The sequence below is a fragment of the Acipenser ruthenus genome, chromosome 15 (genome assembly GCF_902713425.1).
Source record: "Acipenser ruthenus chromosome 15, fAciRut3.2 maternal haplotype, whole genome shotgun sequence".
In the NCBI taxonomy this organism is placed as follows: domain Eukaryota; kingdom Metazoa; phylum Chordata; class Actinopteri; order Acipenseriformes; family Acipenseridae; genus Acipenser; species Acipenser ruthenus.
The window spans coordinates 9,919,306-9,941,518 of record NC_081203.1 but is presented as its reverse complement, the minus strand read 5'-3'; the positions used below and the strand labels follow the sequence as shown (position 1 = coordinate 9,941,518).

General features: G+C 41.7%; 1 protein-coding gene across 1 annotated transcript in view; it reads left to right on the top strand.

Moving 5' to 3' along the window:
• LOC117422508 (adhesion G-protein coupled receptor D2) overlaps positions 1-22,213 on the top strand; it is a 120,047-nt gene that overhangs the window by 35,329 nt on the left and 62,505 nt on the right. Inside the window, exons 8-15 of the mRNA XM_058987378.1 lie at positions 1,613-1,891; positions 3,367-3,478; positions 4,674-4,808; positions 6,356-6,464; positions 7,463-7,568; positions 8,194-8,249; positions 9,251-9,377; positions 10,969-11,072. Coding sequence (XP_058843361.1) covers positions 1,613-1,891; positions 3,367-3,478; positions 4,674-4,808; positions 6,356-6,464; positions 7,463-7,568; positions 8,194-8,249; positions 9,251-9,377; positions 10,969-11,072 — 1,028 coding nt within the window. The remainder of the gene's footprint in view (positions 1-1,612; positions 1,892-3,366; positions 3,479-4,673; positions 4,809-6,355; positions 6,465-7,462; positions 7,569-8,193; positions 8,250-9,250; positions 9,378-10,968; positions 11,073-22,213) is intronic.

Genomic DNA, 22,213 nt, shown 5'->3' with positions numbered 1-22,213 from the left:
CATTTTCCACAAGTTGCTATATAGGACCAGCACTAGACATAAAGTTCAGTTCCTCATCACAAACTGTGGGCAGTTACAGTGGGGTGGTGTGACAGAGAAAGAATGAATCTTGGTTATAAATCTCCCTCCTGACCTGTGAGGGCACTGTGTAAAGGGAACAGTGTGCCCCGGACTGGATGGTCTGACAATCCTTTCCAGGGAAAGGTGGAAGACGGACATCTAGAAAGAGGACGGAGCCACAGTACACCAAGTCATCGCCCCAGATGGGGAGCGATGTGGCAATCGCGATTGGAGGAAAAGTGATAGCACTCACTACCCAAGAGGGCGTAGCTGAAGGTACAAAAGGGGACATGGCCGAGCGAACTGCTCCTTTGTTATGGTTGAGAGAGAACTATTGAAGGAGAGTAATAAAAGAACCGTGAGTGTTTAGTGTTTGTTTGTTTTGTCGTTTCTAATTGAACTCATTTGTTCTTGTTAGACGGCTAACACGTACCGGGAGCTGTCGCTAAAGGCCAGCACCAACCTGGACAACACTGCACTACTGTTCACCAATAATTGTATTTCACCACTTGCATGTTAGGACTCACTCTGGACTTGTGATCGTGCTTGTGTTGTGTGTGTGTGTTTATACTGTGTTTATTATTTTGGAACTGTAACCCGTGGTTTAAACTGTGCAATGCACATTGCTGTGTATTGCTTGGGATTATTATTTGCGGTCACCAACATGACCTGGATTACAAATAAAACAAATAAAGAATTGCTTGGACCAGGAACTTGTTTACGCATTGCATCACCTCTATAGATGCGCACTGCAAACCACTGTGCCACAGGTGGCCATTAACAGGAAATGGACTTGAGGCGAAGGTGGTTTCCTGGTGGGGGAGGGAGTTGACATTTGTGGGGCTCTTGGGCTGTAGGTAATCCACTTGTTCAATATGTATTTAATAATATGTATAATTGTTGCTCAGTTGTAAAACTAATAAATATAATTTAAAAAATAAATATTTGTTAAAAATTAAACATATACAGAAAACCCTGAAATATACAAATTCAGCAAATCTAACCTCTGACTTTGCTTCTTAATCTAATATACTCAAGTGACTTTATTTTTGGTTTTTATTTTATATATAATTTCCTGGGAATTTATCTGTGTTTATTTAAAAAAAATGGGTGAAAAAAGGGTGAAAATAATGAAATCCCCAGTTTTCCACAAAGATATCGGGAGCTAATCAACAGAAATGGTCAGAAAAGCAGCTCACCTGCTTCTGTTTGTGTGAATGCAAACTGTGTAAAGCTGATGAAGCTCACCTGCATCAGTACTTAAGTTCATTATGTCAAACAGACAGCTCCATATTACACTGAAACTATATTTTTTCACATACGTATTTACCGAATGTGAAGTCACGCATTTTCTTGTTTTAAATCTGTATTTTCACATGCTTGAGTGGGCCAAACTTTTGGTGAAAATACTAACCTATAGCTTTTGTAAAACGTGGCAAAAACTGAGAATAAAGGGCTTGGATTTGCTGTATAGTGTTAAGGTCACGAGTGTGCTCAGGGTGTAAAATGAGCTCCGAACAGCAGCTAACCTCCAGAGTTCTCCCTTCCTCAGATTGAAGAATGTTTGTCTACTAAGTGCTCGGTAAACCTGAGTGTCTCTGAAGTGCACCAGATTCTGCAGTACACACACCAAGCCCTCAGAGAAGCCGATGGGGAGCTGGAGCCGTCTGACCTGCTGGTGCTAGTGCAGTTTCTCATACATGTGGCCGACATGGATGTTAAAGCCAGCGAGAGCACGGTAACCATTGGGGAACTCAGCAGGAACTTCATTGCAGTGGCGGGTGCAATGTTTGAAAAGGACCATGTCAGCAAGTGGGCAGCAATTAGGGAGGTAAGAGTCCAGATTGAAACCCAGCTACACCCCTTGCCTCCTCTGTAATATGACTGTTAAACGTTACTAGTGAGGCAATTACATTATTTCAGCAGGGAACACAACAGAAATTCAAAATGGAGACGTTACTTTGATATTTTAAAAGCAATACTAAAAGTGATATTTTCTAAATGTAAAGACTTGTTTTAAGGTGGGGCATGCACTGTTTAAATTAGGGGTGTCAAACTCCAGTCCTTGAGGGCCGCAGGGTCTTCTGATTTTCATTCCAACTTAAGCTCTCAGTTAACTTAATTGATCTAATTATTTGTTTAATTGGAACATTTTTATATTTTTTTAAAGGTCTTTTACAGTTGATGATTTCAAAATGCACTCTATTCAAGCTACACTACCTATAAAACATTTTAAGGGCCTGGCGAGAAGTGTTAAATTTGTCCAGTGATGCAAATAATTAACCCAATTAAGTAATTGAGAGCTCGGGTGGAACGAAAGCCAGAATACACTGCGGCCCTCCTGACGCCTGGTTTAAATAAATGAGATTATATTATCTTGCAGTGGGCGTTTTGACCTCTAGGTGGCAGTGTAAAACAAGCACTATCTAATGACACCAATGCATGCTACATTTTTCTATCTTGTACATTGTTTCTCTTTCCATATTATTAAGAGCTAATGAACCAATATTGATACAGGGAAGAAACCAATGTGTTTTTCTAAAGGTATTTGGGCTCTTTTTTATTTTTAGCTTTTTGAGTAAAATACAAATGAGACCTTCTAAGTAAAGTCATAGAACCCCATGTGGGTCATCAAACAGTATGAGGCCAAGTGAAAGTGTGTCAGCATACATTCCCAGAGGTACACCAAAGCTTGAAGACTGCTTTTATTACTTTGTAGAAAGAGAATGTCATTTTGATTCAGTGTCAGAGCGTTCTTCAAAAAGAGAAAAAGCTTGTATGCCTGTTGCCTGTTTTTAGCTTCTCAATATTTGTTCTTTTCGTTCATAATAATATTACAATACTTAAGAAACAGTGTATACAAAATAATATGGTGTGTGTGTGTGTGTGTGTATATATATATATATATATATATAATATACACACACACACATATGTGTGACTCATTCAGCAAGCATTTACACATTATATATACAGTGTGTGTGTATATATTATATATATGCATACATACATACACGTATATATATATATATATATATATATATATATATATATTTAAAAAAAAATAGTACACAAGCATACACAGTACATTGTAATGTAGAAATGCTTTGACTACTGAATCTCACTTTACAGAAGGCAGCACTCTTAAACCAATTCTAACTCTGCCTTGTATTCTGTGCGATGTCAATAGGCAATTCAAGCTTGATTTTATCAGCAACTCTCTCAAGGTCACTCTTGGAGTGGAAGATACTTTACAGGAGCTCAATACCAGTTTAAATTGTGTCTGTTGTCATTTCTTTTTTCTAGCTTGTAAATGGACCCATGACAGTGGTCCAGAGCATTGACAGGATGGCTGCTAATCTTAACCTGTTGATGATGGCTGGAAGCAGTGAGATGGTGATAGACAGCAGTAACATCAGTACGTTAAGCACACTGCTGCCATGCTCTACACATATGAAGAATAGCTCGCTTTAATAGCATGCCCCCAGTATTGCGTTTACATTTTCTGTGTTTGCCTGTTATCACAGAACATTTCCATCTGGGAAAGGCGTATAAATACCATTTATTTTCAAACCAGTTATGGTGATTGTAGCTACAAAATAATGCCATAAATATTACCCATTGTGCACTTATAGCAAACATGTATTTTTTTTTATTTTAAAACATGAAATATGGTACAGCACTTTGTTAAATAAATATGTGTTTACAACCCATCTTCAGTTAGTGGCAGGTGAAATTGCACCCACCTATTCAACACTTCATTCCAGTCATTAACTAGTCAGCTGATTCCCTTATTCTCTGACTTGATTTCAGCCAGTAACATGCTTTAAGTAAGGGATAAACAACGATAAGTGTTGAAGCAGTAAAAATAATTCACTCTTTCGAGTGCCTTTAGGCTCAAGAGACTGTGGATTGATATGTTACCGCTTCAGCACTTAGAGTTGTTTAGGCCACTTAAAACATTTCTTCTTAATTGATACTATAATTAACTAATTGTTAAAATGATTGTTTTGTAATAAAGTGGAATTGACTTTTCTGCTGAATTGTTCTGACTGTGGCTTTGTTAACGAATCTAGTGTTCTGTGGATTCGTAGCACTAACTGTGGATTCGTTAATCAACAATCTGCCCTGCACTCTCCTTTTCTTCAAAGCCACACTTTTAGTTAAAAGATTTTTTAGAATGAATCAGTCACAAGATCAAAGGGTTATGTCACAGGAATGTTTTAAGCCAGAAGAAACTGCTGTGAAATGACCCAGGAAGTTGAGTAAGGCATAGAAACTGAGAGCTTTCTGTAACCTAAGATACCGGTTTTTAAATGAAAGTACATGCTTGTCATATCATACAGTAGGTTATATGAGAGACTACAAACATGGTCAATACAGAACATTTCAAAGCAGTGTTTGTTTGAAAATTCAAATGTTTGTCCAAACACTATTATAAAGTCACTTTGGGACTAAGCACCATAAAAAAAGAGAGCGCCCTGAAATGTACTAGGTAGAGTTTCCCCAATATGTGCTCCACATTGCGTCAGTTTCTACCGTAGCCCATAGGGGGGAGCTCCCCGTGCCCCGAGTTTGAATCATGACTGTAATGCGTTGCTTGTTTCTGCCAGAACTCAAAGTGAAACAGCGGGTCCTCAGCCATGATTCCACTGGGGCTGACTTCTACGGGCTGCAATCTGGGAATGAGAGCACTGGCGATTACATTTCAGTTCCTCCAGAACAAATCAAAGACCTTCAACAAAATGGTGAGTTTGTGTGAAGCACGCCGGGTGAGGAGGGTCTCACTGCTGTAACATGTCAACGTATGTCAACGTATGATTTACATACAGGGCTGGCATGAAGCCCCTGTGTCTTATCTAGTCGACGCAGAGTGCTGAATTTTAGTACTGGCACAGAACAAGGCATGTGGAACACAATACCGAATTACAAACTGTAGACCATAGGTGGCGCTGTTGAATCTCATATGGAATGTTAACCCCAGTAAGGGATATAATGATGAATGAGGCCTCAAACACACAGCTTTTTAGCTAATCTTAGGTCAGTTACTATAATTAACTGTGATATGTTGTCACCCGGATGGCTTGTGGGTGACGTCAGACCAGGAAGTAGACAGACACAGGCTCGTGTGCGCTGGACGCTCGGGCTCCCCCCTCGTGGAACACTCCCACCCGTCACACATACACCACACACAGGGGCGGGCTCCGACCCGTCACACATACACTACACACAGGGGCGGGCTCCGACCCGTCACACATACACTACACACAGGGGCGGGCTCCGACCCGTCACACATACACTACACACTGGGGCGGGCTCCGACCCGTCACACATACACTACACACTGGGGCGGGCTCCGACCCGTCACACATACACTACACACAGGGGCGTGCTCCGACCCGTCACACATACACTACACACAGGGGCGGGCTCCGACCCGTCACACATACACTACACACAGGGGCGGGCTCCGACCCGTCACACATACACTACACACGGGGGCGGGCTCCGACCCGTCACACATACACTACACACAGGGGCGGGCTCCGACCCGTCACACATACACTACACACGGGGGCGGGCTCCGACCCGTCACACATACACTACACACAGGGGCGGGCTCCGACCCGTCACACATACACTACACACAGGGGCGGGCTCCGACCCGTCACACATACACTACACACGGGCGGGCTCCGACCCGTCACACATACACTACACACAGGGGCGGGCTCCGACCCGTCACACATACACTACACACAGGGGCGGGCTCCGACCCGTCACACATACACTACACACAGGGGCGGGCTCTGACCCGTCGCACATACACTACACACAGGGGCGGGGTGCACCTGTCACATATGTACATATGACTCTTTTTTTGTATTTCTTTAATGTAATCCACTCGGTTTGTTCTGGGCCAGGACTGAAACTCAGCAGTCTACATTGACTGGATAAGCTGTATCACTGTACGTGTGGATATACCACAAGCAAATCAGCTTCATGCCGAAACCACTGGGACATTGGCAAGAGGTCTAGTCATTTTACTGCGTCTCCTAATCACCCTAAAAATGTTACAAAATGCAATTGATCAGTGTTAACTATATCTGTGACAGACACCAAAGTATACTAAAGATACTTATTCGTAAAATAAACCTCGATAAGTCCTGTTTTAATAGTAGGAATATTCAGACCCCCCCACTAACCCTTTGCGTTCAATTGCACTTCAGTGTCTTTAGTTCATTCACAAGAAAACCTGGAAGCAGCTTATATATACATCTCTTTTTTCCTTCAGGTTTTAAAAAAGTTACCTTTGTTAACACGTGGTATGGCTCCTTGCATCCCTACTTCGGAAGTGAAAACAATGTCACTCAGTTCTCTGCAGTTTCAGATGGAAGCCGCAAGTAAGTTTACTGCTACAGTACAGTACATCAAATAATATTGAACCGGACCCCAGAATTGATCTGAATCTTGAGTATTACTCTATATGGAAGATGACAGAGGCTGCACCTCTCTTCAGAGTATTGGTTGATTTGGCTGCCACATAAAATACATCACTCTGAAAAGTGTCTTAATGGTGGTCAATTAAATCAATCCAAAGGGATTGTGTGGTGTGCAGATTGAGTCATTCTGCCACAGGAGTGCAGGTTTGCTTCCTGGCGGTGCCAAGTTTCCGATCGTTGCTGGGGATTCCACAGGGAGGTGCGTTTATCCAAAACACATGAGTTAGTCATTGAATTCCAAAACACATGACTCAGTCACTGAATTCCAAAACAAATGAATCAGTCATTGAATTCCAAATGAATCAGTCACTGAATTCCAAATGAATCAGTCATTGAATTCCAAATGAATCAGTCATTGAATTCCAAATGAATCAGTCACTGAATTCCAAATGAATCAGTCACTGAATTCCAAATGAATCAGTCACTGAATTCCAAATGAATCAGTCACTGAATTCCAAATGAATCAGTCACTGAATTCCAAATGAATCAGTCACTGAATTCCAAATGAATCAGTCACTGAATTCCAAATGAATCAGTCACTGAATTCCAAATGACTCAGTCATTGAATTCCAAATGAATCAGTCATTGAATTCCAAATGAATCAGTCACTGAATTCCAAATGACTCAGTCATTGAATTCCAAATGAATCAGTCATTGAATTCCAAATGAATCAGTCATTGAATTCCAAATGAATCAGTCATTGAATTCCAGATGAATCAGTCATTGAATTCCAAAACACATGACTCAGTCATGTCAGGGACAGTCCTTTTACACAGAAGTGTGTGTTTATGATGTTTCCCATTGTTTGTCCACCCCCTGTTGTGTTGGGTTAGCGGTCGAAAATAGATGTGGAAAAGCTCCCTGCTCATGCATGTTAACCCTCTTTGTAATCTGTTTAGGTATGTGGGTACAGTGCTGGGGTCTTCTGTTATCTCCACCACTATACTAAGCGATGATCAACAAATTAACATGGCTGTACACTACCAGCTTCAGCACAGAGTTGAGGTAATGCTAAGAATGTATAATGACCAAAGTGATATTACCCAGAATGTGTCCCCATTGACTTGGGGGATACTTTCATTACATGATATATTGTATCGTAATATGGGTATGTATCGCTTGTATCGTGATATAACCCTAAAGGCACAGCAGAGCTCATTGCGGCTCACCGAGTGGTTCACGAACGTGTGTTTGTATGAATACATACCCTCCTATCTCAGTTAAATCAGATTTAACAAAATAGCCCATCGTTATGAGACCATTTAATCTTATTATGCATCATACCAGTAGCCATGCAAGTAGCCATGCAAGTAGCCAGTCAGGACAATAATGTGTTTAATGATACCTATCCTATCGCAACCCGCATGTCGCGATGAGTATCGTATTATTAATGCATTCGTGTATCATTACACCCCAACCATTGACTCTCATTATATTGTGGTCAGGACATTACAATGTGGAGATAATAAGAGGAGGGGGACGTTAAAGGAGTGATATTAAGGGGTTAGACTGTAAATATTGTGGATGGTGTAACTTCAGTAAAATACATACTGTATATTGACTGGTTTCTGTTTATTGCATGGATATTTTCTCAAATTACTGTTTATCAATATTTTTTTTATTTTCTAAGTATACTCCTGGAATAGAATTCGAGCCTATTTGTGTATTCTGGGATTTCAACCTCAGGTAGGTACAGTGCTTTAGAGCAGAAAAACTACAATCTATTGGGCACTTACTTACTATACCACATGTACATTTCATATCTGTTGTGCATTTAGAAGTCAGCTAAATTTGGCCTGGAATGTTGTGTTCCTAGGTGTTCTACTATAACGTTGTGATGTGTACTGTGAGCCTAATTAGCCACAGTGATTAGGTAACAAGCCTAATTAAGCTTATAAATAATTTTCATCCCAGTCTTCAAGATATATTATAGTTAAGGAAGCAACCCAGATATATAATGAGAATTGTCCATTTGTTTTCCAAATAATAATTGCAATTTTGTTACACAAATACAATTTCACAGATAAAAACATGAATTTACATTGACGGCAAATCATAAAAACGATATAGCACTATGTATATAGCACACCTAACATCCAAGGCCAGAATTAGATAGATATTCCTCTGCTGATTTTAAGGTCTATATTTATTTCATGAAATTTGGTTCTTTCCTAAGTCGTGTTATAGCTTTAATCTTTTAGGAACTGTATTTCACATTCTTGTCTTGCTAAAATTATTTCTGTGTAGTAGGGTGGCACAGAATAGTTGACTAATCTAACTAGAAAAGTGACAGTGACAGAAACGGGTATTTGACTAATCACACTCTTCAATTTCAAAACAGCAGCAGCAACACAGTGATGCTTTTGTGTGTTTAAAGTGTATACTGGTAGTGAACTAGCAATGTCAATATTTTAATTGCATTTAGCTGTTGAATTAAAATAAGATAATTGTGTGCAGTTTCAGATGGACCGAAGTGCAGTTGTGTTTGTAATCCATTGCATTTAAATTACATTTTAGAACATTTAAAATAGATTGCACAAACAGCAAAGTGTTACTAAACTGTACGAGAGCAGTCAAATATGTGTGTTATTAATATGTTTTTGTTGACTACTCGTTTCTGGACAATAAGTAGTCGTTGTACCCCTGCTGTGCATGTAGTGACTTGATTGTGTCTGTGTTCTGTCCAGGATGGAGAAGGGAGGGAGCTGGTCCACGACAGGGTGTTTCGTAACTGCCCTGGGTTATAAATCAACATCCTGTTTCTGCAATCACACCACCAACTTTGCCCTGCTGTTACAAGTTTACGAAGTGCACGTGAGCATCTATTGTACACATAACTGTCGTGCATCATCATACTGCTGGAGATGTTACCAATTGCAATATGTTATCACTTTACTAGGACCTGCCGACCCTATTGGATTTTGCATTGCCCTGGTGTGGGACATACTCTCCTTTGGTCACTCTGAAAAGCTGAACAAATGCCATAGTTTACTTAAGTATCATTGCTGATCAATGTCCACCCAGCAATGCTTCACTTGTACTCTTATAAGGATGGCTACTTCAAGATGATAATGTGCTCATTATTGCGCGTGAACTGTTTGAGGAACGTGACAGAGAAAACTGTGGCCCAACCCTATATAGGTATAGGTCCTAATAAAGTGGCTGCTGGGAAGTGTATGTTACAGTTTTTTCCATATAAGGTGTGTAACCACACATTGTATAAATTGCAGATATGGACATGTTTCAGTATACAATAACACCTTTTGTTACACAAGTGAGGATGGCCTAGTAACACGACATTAGTAACTGCTACATGAATAGGGTATAGGGCCACCAGGACGAAGTGAAGTCTGCAAGGCTGTACATGACAACTCCTCAATGAATACCTCTTCAGTCATTTCTTCAAGTAAATGAAGATAGAAATCTTGTTCTCCAGCCCATAGAGCTATTGCTGTCATGACTATTCCTTGTGAAACAACAATAGTTTTGTAAAGTCGTGTAATCAAAGAAAGTACAAAATGATATCGCAAAAGTCTACAGGAAGCCATAATAGTAGTACAGTGTTTCTTGTTAGATTTCAAAATGTCACATTTTTCATTTTTTGTCAGTTTTTCGTGAAGTATATGGAAAATTACAAAGCAGTGAGTAATTCAATATGTTACTATTCAGCAGGTTTCATTCTACTTTATGAAGCAAAATTAGTTCATTTTATAGGGGGATGCAGAAAACCTTAGCTGTACTTGTCTGAAACTGACTTGCAACAGGGACTTTCATATATTACAGAAAACAAACACTAGATTTCATTTACTGTACATAAAATAAGTTTCTTCTACTAAACCAGCATAAACAAAGCATGGTATAAAAAAACATCCTTTAGAAGGGCCTGATTCACTAGCACTGCATACCATTCATCTCCGGAGGCCTGGGTTTAAGTCACTAGTGAAATTAATTTGGTACTCCCAGCTAAACTACACAGAAAGGTTAGTCCACAACACAACAGGTCAAGATGGAGGTGTTCCCATTGACTTGTGAGAGGAAGCTCTCACTATAGCTAGGTCATGTACCTTGGCTTTCGTTAGTTAAAAGCACTACAAACCAATGCACGCACACACACAGAGGGTCCTCACAATCACATAATAATCACTACCTGAATGCTTACAATCGGATGGGATTGTAGTGAAATCTGAAAAGCCTTTAAAAGGAGAGGAGAGTGTGGAGAGGCACAATCAAGGCAGATCTCCTGTTCAGCATGTAGTGTGTGGCTGACAGCTAGATGGACAGACATGATCAGCCCATAAGGTTCCCAATTTTTGAATGAAAATCCTAAAAATAATGGCTTGAATACTGATTAGATCCAAGTGTTAGGAACAATGTAGTAACACACGCATGCATTGTGTGTTTGCAGCGAAGCCCAGCGGAAGAATCTACTCTGAGGATCCTCACGTTCATTGGCTGTGGGGTGTCCCTCTGTGCCCTGGCCATGACCTTCATTCTGTTCATTGCTGTGGGGTAAATATGATAACCTTTCAAAGGAATCTGCTAGTAATTGTATAGAGTAGACCTATTTCACACTCTGCATGGTGAACAAAAATGAAATCCCTTTATAGTTGCTTGTGTGGAAATAATTGATAATTACACACATTTCTGAATCATATATATTAGTACTAGGGTGTGCCATTTGTGTGCCATTTTTTCATTTCATCACAGCGGTGTCTTATCTGTAAAAGCATGTTACTGACCAAAAGCATGTCAGTCATAGGGGAGGCTGCTTTTTCGTTAACAACGGAAGCAGCCGTTGAAGGGGTGGAGACAATTTCACTTTCCAGGTGAAATGACCAAGGAAGTGCGACACTATCGGAAAGCACAGCTTGCAAACAGATTTATTTAACCAGATATCAGATATTATTTTTTTTAACTTTTTATTTAACACAAGAAAAAGGTATACATATATACGTAACATTACATAAAATGTCTACACATGCATAAACCTCTTCCTTCCTTTTTTTAAAATTATAAAGCAATGTAACTATTTACATTGTGCCAGCAAAAATTGAGAGAGAGAAAAAAAAATCTTAATAAATACATCGTAAATAAATATTTTGTATGGGTTTTTATGGTATAAAATTAGACCTCAAAGCAGATGCGAAATCAATCCCAGTGGCCCAGTATCTCATGTCTCAGTTTTTCTGATTGCAATCTCAGAGAGAAGGTTAATTTTTCCATTACAGAGAGTTCCTGAACAAGCCATTTTCTTGTAATAGCTTTCTCGCTGGCCACTAAGAGAATACCCGAGATGTATCTATCTTTACTTTCTGAACTCGAAGGGGAGATTTCCCAAATACATCGATGAAAATCCAGTGGTACTTCAGCATGTACCAGTTCTTAAGAGCTAAACCCAAGGAATGCAAAACTGCTGCGCCTTTGGACAGGAGCAACAAATATGTGTGTGAGTCAACCCTAACCCACAGAGCCTCCAGCACTGTGAGCTCATGCCTTTCTGTTGTGATTGTATTTTAAACAAGTTATGTTTTTCCAGCCAAATTCTCTCCAAATCTGTGAATTGGTGGAACTTGGTGGTCATAAGCAATCCATTTTAACAATACCACATCTGTCTTCATATGGCATGTCTTTAAGAGTTTAAACCACAGTTTAACAGGCAGTATGACCCATGACACTTCAGATTTATATAGGACTTTTGTCAATGATTTATCCCCAAAACTGCCTGTATCAGAAATCTATGTACTATATATGTACTATTGAAGTTTCTATATCTTTCCATCGTGCAGTATACCCAGGGTTACACCAACACACCTGAGGTCTCAATTGAGCAGCACAGTAATAGGTCTCAAGACAGGGCAATGCCAGTCCACCCCTTTCCTTGGATAGTTGCAGTGTTTTAAATCTGATTCTTGTTTTTTTGCCATTCCCAATCATTAAACTGTCCTGGTGAGATCTCCACAGGCAGGGTCTGAAATAGGTACAGCTGCCTTGGCAAAACATTCACCTAACAGCCTCCACTCTGAACTTAAAGACAAACGAAGCAAATTCTGCCTTGCAATACCATCTTTGATTCTTGAGCTCAAGGGGTTAGAATTTAGATTAAATAATTTTGAGAGGTCTCTTAGCAAGTGGACCCCTAAGTATTTAATAGACGCTGATTGCCACTTCGGATTGTATTTTCCTTTGAGATGGATTGATGGGTGGAAATGATATGATAAAACTGTTTTTTTCCACATTCAGTGTGTACCCAGAGACTTTACCATATGCCTCCAGGAGAGCCCCCCCCCCCCCCCCCCAAGGGAAACAGCAGGCTGCTCCATATATATTCATATATATATATAGAACCTCATCTGCATAGAGTGTAATTTTATGATCCTGTCCATTTATTGTTATACCTTTAATCTCCAGATTCTGTCTTATCCATTGCTCATGTGGTTCAATATATAAAGAAAACAAAAGAGGGGACAGAGGACAACCCTGTCTTGTACCCCTTTTCAGTTCAAATCTGTCTGAAAGATAACCATACATTTTAATTTGTGCATATGGGTTTGAGTATATTGTTTGAATTCCTATTTGTCATTAAAACCAAATCTTTTTAGGGTTTGATATAAGAATTCGCAGTTAACCCGATCGAAAGCCTTTTCTGCATCTAAACTAATCAATACTGCTCTTATCTTTTTTGTTTGGATATGATTCATTATATGTGGTGTACGCCTGATGTTATCTTGTGTTTGTCTATTCAAAATGAAACAAGCTTGATCTAGATTTATTAATTCAGGTAAAATCTCCTCTAATCTCTTGGCCATAATTGAAGCATATGTCTTCTAGTCCACGCAGAGGACGGAAACCTGACGAAAAGATGTGTACTTAGTCTGGTCTTTTCCTTCCTTTGGAATGACAGAAGTAACAGCTTCCTTCCAGGAAGGCGGAAGCTCTCCCCTTTCCCATAACCAGTTGCAAGTGGACAGCAGCATCGGGGCTACTTGATCTCTAAACATCTTATAAAACTCGCTGGGGAAGCCATCAGCCCCAGGAGATTTATTAGATTTAAGATTTGATATAGCATTATTAACTTCCTCAATATTTACTGCTTTTGTCATATTGCTGTTTTGTTCCACATTTAAAGGCACATTTAGAGAATTTAATAAAGAAGCAGCCTCTTGCCCATTTTGTTTCTCTGGCTGTGTATGTAGAGTTTTATAATATTCTACAAAAGCTGTTTGGATTTCCGACAGTTTGCAGCATATCTGCTTGGCTTTGTGGTCTTAAATTTTATGAATTGTAGCCCTGGCCTGTTGTTTACGTAATCATCTTGCTAATATTTTCATTGATTTAGTTCCAGATTCATAATATTTTGGTTTTATAAACTTCAATTTTTTTTCCACCTCGACAGTTTGTAGATTATTTATTTCTGCTCTAATTTTCAATAACTTCTCCCTTATGTGTGAAGCGTTCCTTTTTATGTTCTAAAAGTTTTAATTCGGATTGTAATTCAATCATTTTGGCCTCTTAATTTTTTCCTATATGAGGTAATCGCAGTAGTTTCCTCTGAGTACAGCTTTAACTCTATCCCACAATATTACAGGGGATTTCTGAAATCCCATACGTGTCAGTTTTTCATGTTCAGAGTCAGAAAGATGAGTCTCCTGGAGGAATACGACATGTTCCCTGTCCATTTGAATCCTTGTCAGGACCTTACTCCTTAATATAGGGTTGTTTAAACCATTCACATTAAAATATATTACTTTGATATCCCCAAAAGTCATTCTTAATAATTATTTTTCAAAAACTGGTATATAAACCTTTCCTTCTCTTAACAAGTTTAACCATTGCTTCCCTCTCTCTCAAAATACGAAAATGCCAGCATGTGTAATGAAAACCTAAATAACATAAACTATAACTATTCTGTACGGACTTCAAAGAGGGGGTCCAAAATGTTATCGACCCCTTATGACCCAGCGCAAATCATGGGTATCTGGGGGAAATCCTCTCTCTTTGAAAGAGAAGAGGGCCCTAAATGGCATGCATGTTCATCAAAAAAAAAAAAAAACACCGGTGCAGTGTTGTGAAATTTTTAGTCACTGCTCCTGGTCCCTAATTTACTAATCATCTTCCAGAGACCCTTTGAGGGAATTCAAGTCGCTGCTTATACTGTTATATGAAGTAAGATTAGTTTACTTGTGGAATTAAAGTACAGTATTTAGAAAGAGACGCAACTTAATTTCTAAACCTGTGCATAAACATACATTACATGCCCGTGCTTCCTGTAAGGAGTTACATATAACAAGTAAACTTCGGGTTAAGCTGCTGGCAGTTTTCCTACAGTGTCTCATTGCCACATTAATTCTGCTTGCAGAATCAGTTTGAAGACTGTTAGCTAACGTTAGGTTTTCCTCAGTTTTCGGACTGTTGGTTAACCAAGCGTGTTATAGGTGGGCACCCCTATAATTGCGCCCATGGTAACTGTAGGTCCTAGACCTGCTCCCGTTCCCGTCGGTACTTTGTACAACGAACAAGATTACCTTGCCGATTCACTAGCAGTCGCTGGGCTCAGCTCTGCTTCGGGTCTGACTGCTACAGTCCTTTCTGCAGTGTTTCGTTGCCGCTCTGGTTTCTGCTTGAAGTGCCATTGCGAAGGCTGTCCGAGCTGACAGCAGGCTTCCTCCAGTCTTAGGGCTGTGTTTGGTTAAGCTAGAAGCTATATAGATGGGCCTACCACTGTTCTTAGCAAACGAGGTTACCATACCGATAGTGCACTGTACCATACTCTGTGCACCATACCGTACCGTGGGTACCATTCTCCGTGCACCGTACCATGTACACCGTACCGTGTATACGTGTCGTGTGTACCATACAAAAATTCTATACAGTACTGTACTAATGCTTCGGCACCATGCAGGTACTTAAAAGTAACCTAGGTTAAACGGTACTGTCCCTGGTCCAGTACCAGCGGATTGGTCGGGTGATTGCCCTGTTTACAGTGCTATTGACTGTTACACAAGTGGCATTACTTGCGCTGCCTGTTTGGGTCCAGAGTATGCTAAGGAGGCACTCACTAAATGCAACTCCTGAGTTCTGTGCGTCTTTTTCTAAGCGCACGTTGGAGAAGCGAGTGTCTTGCAGCTCTATGGAGCGATCCTCATCCATTCCATCTGGACAAGGCTCCCCTCCTTCCTCAGCTCAGAAAGAGAGTGATAAATCCTTCTCTGATGGCTCTGTGCCAAGGGAGAGCAGGAGAGCTTCATGTAGGAGATTGCCATTGTGGTCCTCCTCATCTTCTCCTTCTCCCTCTCCTCCTCCTGCTTCTCCTCCTAAGAATCATAGATCGGCGAGCTCTGAACAGCTGGATAAGCTCTGGGAGGCGGTTTCCCAGCAGGGCAACATGTTAGCTGAGCTACAGGTTCCATGGCCTGTGGATGAAGCGCAGAAACACTGTTTTTGAGGATGATCCTGCTCCCTCTCAGGTGTCTCCTCCAGTACACCCAGACTGTGCTTTGTACTTTTTGAGGTCCATTCATCCTGGGATCACCCAGCTACAGCGCCTGCTGTTTCACGTTCTATGGAGACGCTGTACAGTTTGCATGAGGCGAGGAAGCTCGGCTTGGCTGATTTTCCTCCGGTAGATACCACTATTGCCTTGCTGGTGCAAGCACCAAAGCTAGTGCTTTTAAATAAAGACACTACCTGCCCAAATTATTCAGCTGGTGCGTTCGCCGCATGGCTGGAGAACTACAACAGTATCTTGGTAGCTTACCAGAAATGTTTGTTTAAGTCTCTCTGAGAGCCGCATACCCACACCACAGCAGCTCGAAGAACTGTGGTTGGTGAATAAGAACCTGCTCCGTACATCTAAGTTGAACGGGCAGGCGGTGGGCAGGAACCTTGCTGCGTTAGTAACCACAAGGAGACAGCTCTGGCTGTCCCAAGCAGGCATAGCTGATGGGGACAAGACACTATTGCTGGATGCTCCCATTACTCTGGGACACACTTTTGGTCCCTCAGTAGATGACATGCTGCAGTGCTCACACTGTCCGCGAGAGTCTACAAAAGAACTGGTGCGCCTGCTTCCCAAACGGCCTCCTCCAGTATGCAGACCAGCACCAAACTGGCGACCAAGATTCCAGCAGCCTCAGAGACCGTGTGACAGAGAGTGAATGAATCCGAGCCAACAATCTCCCTCCCCTGTGAGGGCACGGTATAACAGGAAAAGCGTGCCCTGGACTGGATGGTTTGGCAGTTAATTCCAGGGTTAGTCGGAAGTCGGCCATTGGCGAAACCACAATACTAGAAGTCAGAGCCTTACTACGGTAGGCGATGTGTCAGTCATGGATTGGAGGAGACGTGATTGCACTCACTACCAAAGGGCGCGTGACTGAAGGTATATCAGGGTGTGTGGCCGAGCGATCTGTTCCTTTGTTATGGTTATGGAAAGACCTTTAAAGGATGAACGAAACTGAAAGTAACCGTGAGTGTGTTGTATTTGTGTTTTGTTATTAACTGTTTATTTGTAATTATTAGATGGCGACTCGGGAAACGGAGGCTGAAACACGTGTCCTCCGAAACGTGTTCCTGCCAATCCGTCATAGTTCGCACTGCAGATCCACAGAGAAGCCACCAGACCTATAGTGCTGGAGGACAATACAGATCTGAATGGCTCCACTGCAGACTCGCAGGCACCATTTTTACAGGACCTATTAGATGAGGGGAAATCTCCCTGTACACTAAAGGTCTATTTGGCAGCCATTTCGGCTTTATTTATTTATTGCATTTATATAGCGCCTTTTATACAAAAGTATCCCAAAGCACTGTGCATAGCAGAAAAAAGAACAAACCACAATACATTTATATAGCATGTCACACATACAAATGACACAATCAGACCATTTAAATAACAGTATACACATAATAATACAAAAGCAGCAATTTTAAACTTACATTAACCACCCAGCTGCTTATCCTGCGATTTCCACGTGGAGCGCATGCAAGTCCAAATTTGTCACTCCCGTGAGAATAGCATGCAGCGCATATATGTGCATTATTATTATTATTATCATTATTATTATTTATTTCTTAGCAGACACCCTTAACCAGGGCGACTTACGGTCGTAAACAAATACATTTCAAGAATCACAGTACAAGTAATAATACAATTAAGAGCAAGATAAAATACAATGACTTTGGTTCTAGCAAGTACAAGTATAAGACAAATTACGATTCAATAACGGAGCAGATAACAGTGTCAGTGATAGTTACATCAGGGTATAATTAAATACAAAATACTACAGATTAAATAACACTTGTGACAGATTACAGTACTCTAAAGTACAGGATTAAATGCAGTAAAATAGGGGGCAGATAAGAGCAAGTAAAGCACATTTAAGGAAGAGTGATAAGTGTCCAGAGGGAAAAGAGGAGTTCTACAGGTGCTGTCTGAAGAGGTGAGTCTTGAGGAGGCGCTGGAAGGTGGTCAGGGACTGGGCAGTCCTGACATCTGTAGGAAGGTCATTCCACCACTGCGGGGCGAGGGTGGAGAAGGAGTGGGCAGGGGAGCGTAGAGGAGGTAGAGCCAGTCTTCTAGTGCAGGAGGAGCAGAGAGGTCGAGTGGGGGTGTAGGGAGAGATGAGGGTCTGGAGGTAGCTAGGTGCAGTCTGGTCAAGGTATCTGTAGGCGAGTACAAGAGTCTTGAACTGGATGCGAGCGGTGATCGGGAGCCAGTGGCGTGAGCGGAGCAGTGGAGTTGCGTGGGAGAAGCGAGGCAGAGAGAACACCAGGCGAGCAGCAGAGTTCTGGATGAGCTGGAGCGGACGGGTGGCAGACGCAGGGAGGCCAGCCTGGAGGGAGTTGCAGTAGTCTAAGTGGGAGAGTACCAGGGCCTGGACCAGGAGCTGGGTGGCGTTGTTGGTGAGGAAGGGTCGGATTCTTCGTATGTTGCTCAGGAAGAAAAAACGGCAAGTGCGTGCCAGAGTGGAGATGTGCTGGGAATAAGAGTGGCAGCGGTCCATGGTGACTCTGAGCTTCTTAGCTGAGGAGGAGGGAGAGAGTGTGGTAGATTCCAGAGGAATGGAGATAGAGAGATCAGAGGAAGGGGAGGTGGGAAAGAAAAGGAGGTCAGATTTAGAGAGGGTGATTTTGAGGTGATGCGAGTGCATCCAGGAGGAGATAGCAGACAGACAGGTAGAGATACGGGAGGGGATGGTGGAGTCAGAGGTGGGGAAGGAGAGGAAAACCTGAGCATCATCAGCATATAAATGGTATGAGAAAACATAGGATGCGATGAGGGGGCCCAGGGAGCAGGTGTAGAGAGAGAACAGGAGAGGACCCAAGACTGACCCTTGGGAGACTCCTGTTGAGAGAGGGCGAGGTGTGGAAGTTACTCCATGCCAGGTTACCTGGTAAGTGCGGTTGGAGAGGTAGGAGGAGAACCAGGCCAGAGCAGTGCCAGAGATTCCCAGGTCAGCGAGAGAGGATAGTAGAATAGAGTGATCGACAGTGTCAAAGGCAGCAGAGAGGTCGAGGAGAATTAGGACAGAGGAGAGAGAGGCAGCTCGGGCAGAGTTTAGTGAGTTAGTGACAGACAGGAGGGTGGTTTCAGTGGAGTGAGCAGAGCGGAAGCCAGATTGGAGAGGGTCGAGCAGTGAGTGGTTGGACAGGAAAGCAGAGAGCTGGCGGAGAGGAAGGGTAGGAGGGAGACAGGACGGTAGCTCTGGAGGCTGTAGCACTGTGCATCTGCAAAGTTTAATACGTCTCTTTAAAATGCTTCAATGAAAAAATAAGAACACTGTATTGTAAAAGTGTATGCAGTTTTCTTTTTTACTGGCAGATGGCAGCAGTCCCTAAAAAATTGCTTGACAGACCGGGTCATCTGTATACACACAACTGAGAGTGAAAAATGGATGCCTGTGCATCTACAGAGAATACAACGAGGACATTTCTTTATTTGTTGGTGTTACATGTTGTAAGGAAGCCCTGTCAGGTTTGGTACTGGTCAAAATGACCTATTTATTCATTGTACCTACACTTCACAGATAATAATTCATATAACAGCGCTATAGACCCGTGCTTGAAACTGTGGAAGATACTGTATGTGACGTGTATATGTGCTAGATGAAGACGTTAGCACTGATGAGGGTTTGATGTGCGTCTGCTTTGAAATCTATCACACAAAAAATAATGATATACCTGCATATGTATTATAATGCTGTGTGGCAAAGTGGTTTGCAGTGTGCAGATGTAGTGGTGATGTGATTAGGTAACAGAAGACAAACAACAAAGTTCACGGTCCAAACAATATGTTTATTTGTAATCCTGGTCTGGTGACCACAAAGAATAATCCCAGGCAATACACAGCAATGTGTACTGCACTGTTCCAAAACACTGGGTTGCAGTCCCGAAATAATAGCACAGTTTGTAAATAATATTCAAGGTAGAACACACACAAAGACACACACGTTGACAAGAGTGAGTGCTATTGTGCTCGTGGTGTAATACAATTTATTAATGGTATAGTGGTGCAGTGTTGTCCGGTTTTAGTGCTGGCCTGTAGCGACAGCTCCGGATCGTGTTAGCCGTCTAATAATAACAAACAAGTAGATTTTTAGACACGACAAAACAAACAAAACACTCACGGTAATTTCACAATCATCCTTCAGCGGTTCGCTCTTAACCATTACAAAGGAACAGATCACCTAGTCACGTCCCCTTCTTGTACCTTCAGTCACGCCCCCTTGGTTAGCGAGTGCAGCCATCTCTCCTCCAATCCGCGGTTGCCACATCGCTTTCCCTCTTGGGCGATGACTTAGTGTACCACAGCTGTGCCCCCTTTCTAGATGGCTGACTTCCACCTAACCCTGGGAATGAATTGTCAAGCCATTCAGTCCAGGGCACTCTGTTCCCTTTATACATTGCCCTCACAGGTCGGGAGAGAGATTCATCACCAAGAATCATTCTGTCTCTGCCACATGCTGCCATTGTAATGCTGCCATTGGGAAAAAAAGATGCTTTGTTGTGATCTATATTATAATGCTACAATTGTAAACACATTGTTGTTATTTTGTTTAACCCTTAGCGGTCCATTTATTCAGTGCGTGTCAGGCGCGTTAGGTCCAATTTATTTTCACATGCGCAGTTTATTTTAGATGCGCTGTTTAAACGTATTTTTTCACAATAAAACAGGTTTAAAAGGCACTGCATATCAACAGGACACTCAGTACTGCATCTCCAGCCCCGCTCCACCCCTTGTTCACTATATTTTTCTAGCTATCTTGTTTGTTTATGTCCATGTTATCTATGTGGTGCCGGGTCTATCAGTATTCATGAGATACGCCCTTTTTTTCAGCTTCTCTCGGCTCCTATCGGTCTCACTCGGCCATTAAATGGTTTTCTCGGCTTTTTACGGAGAAAAAACGACTAGAGATCTGTGTTATGTGTCTTTTTGATGATGTCGGACAGGGTCCGACATTGGCCCGGAAAGGGAAAATTGTGATGTCAGACCAGGTCCGATATAGGACAGCAAAGGGTTAAGTTCTATTGAAATACTGTATTTCTGTTTATTGTAATCACAATAAAAAAGTGTGTATTTAAAAAAAAAAAAAATGGCAAAAATTATTTTGAAAACTGTCCAAATTGCTTATTTGAGGGCTAAGAAGGGAAAATCTGTAAAAAAACAGCATTTTTAAGATGGAAATTGCTATAATAAATGGGCAACTAGGTGGTTAAAACCCACTAAGATAAGAAAGCCATTTTATAAAAGTGGGTTTTTAGTCTTGACTTGAAAACTGAAACAGTCCCAGCTTCCTTGACAAACAAAGGCATTCCATAATTTTGGAACTCTACAAGAAAAAGCCCTACCTCCTCCCGTGTTGCTTTAGTTGACCCTAGGAATAACCAGCGGCCCCGCATCCTGTGATCTCAGAGTGCGGTTTGGAAGATACGGGGTCAGTAACTCCTGCAATAACTAGGTGCTAATCCATTCAGGGCCTTGTAAGTTTAAAGAGGCCAAAACAGGGGTAATATGTTCACAATTCTAGCGGCGGTATTCTGAACAAGCTGTCTATGTGGACAGAACTCAGAGTTGGAGGCAGTCTGAATTTTTTTTTTCTTATGGGGCTAAGTCCCATGGAAAAGCCCTGTCTAAGCAGAGGCTGTCTAAATGGATTATAGACAGTCAAGACTGCCTATGAGCGAGCCAACTTGCCTCTCCAGAGAAGCTCACTGTGCATTCTACCAGGGGCATGGCAACTTCGTGGGCTTTGTTCCAAGGTGCATCTCTCAGGTACATTTGCGATGCAGCAGTGTGGGCTACTCCCCATACTTTTACGCGGTTCTATCGGCTGAATGTCACAGATCCACAAAACCCTGGTTTGGAACAAGAGTGTTAAGGGCGGCCTGAAGCTCGACCCTTACAGCATAAACATAGAGGTGAGTTCTCCCTCAATGTTTTAGCCCTAGCTACTTGTACTGGGGTTCCTAATGGTAACGCACAAGGTAGCCTATGGCTTAGTCTTGTAGCATTCCAGTTGGTCTGCAATATTGCCTTGCGACAGCTTTGGTATTCATACCCATTAGGTAATGGTTACATTTCGTACTTGAGGGAACATTGGGTTATTACCATAACCTTGGTTCCCTGAAATAGAAATGTAACCATTCACCTT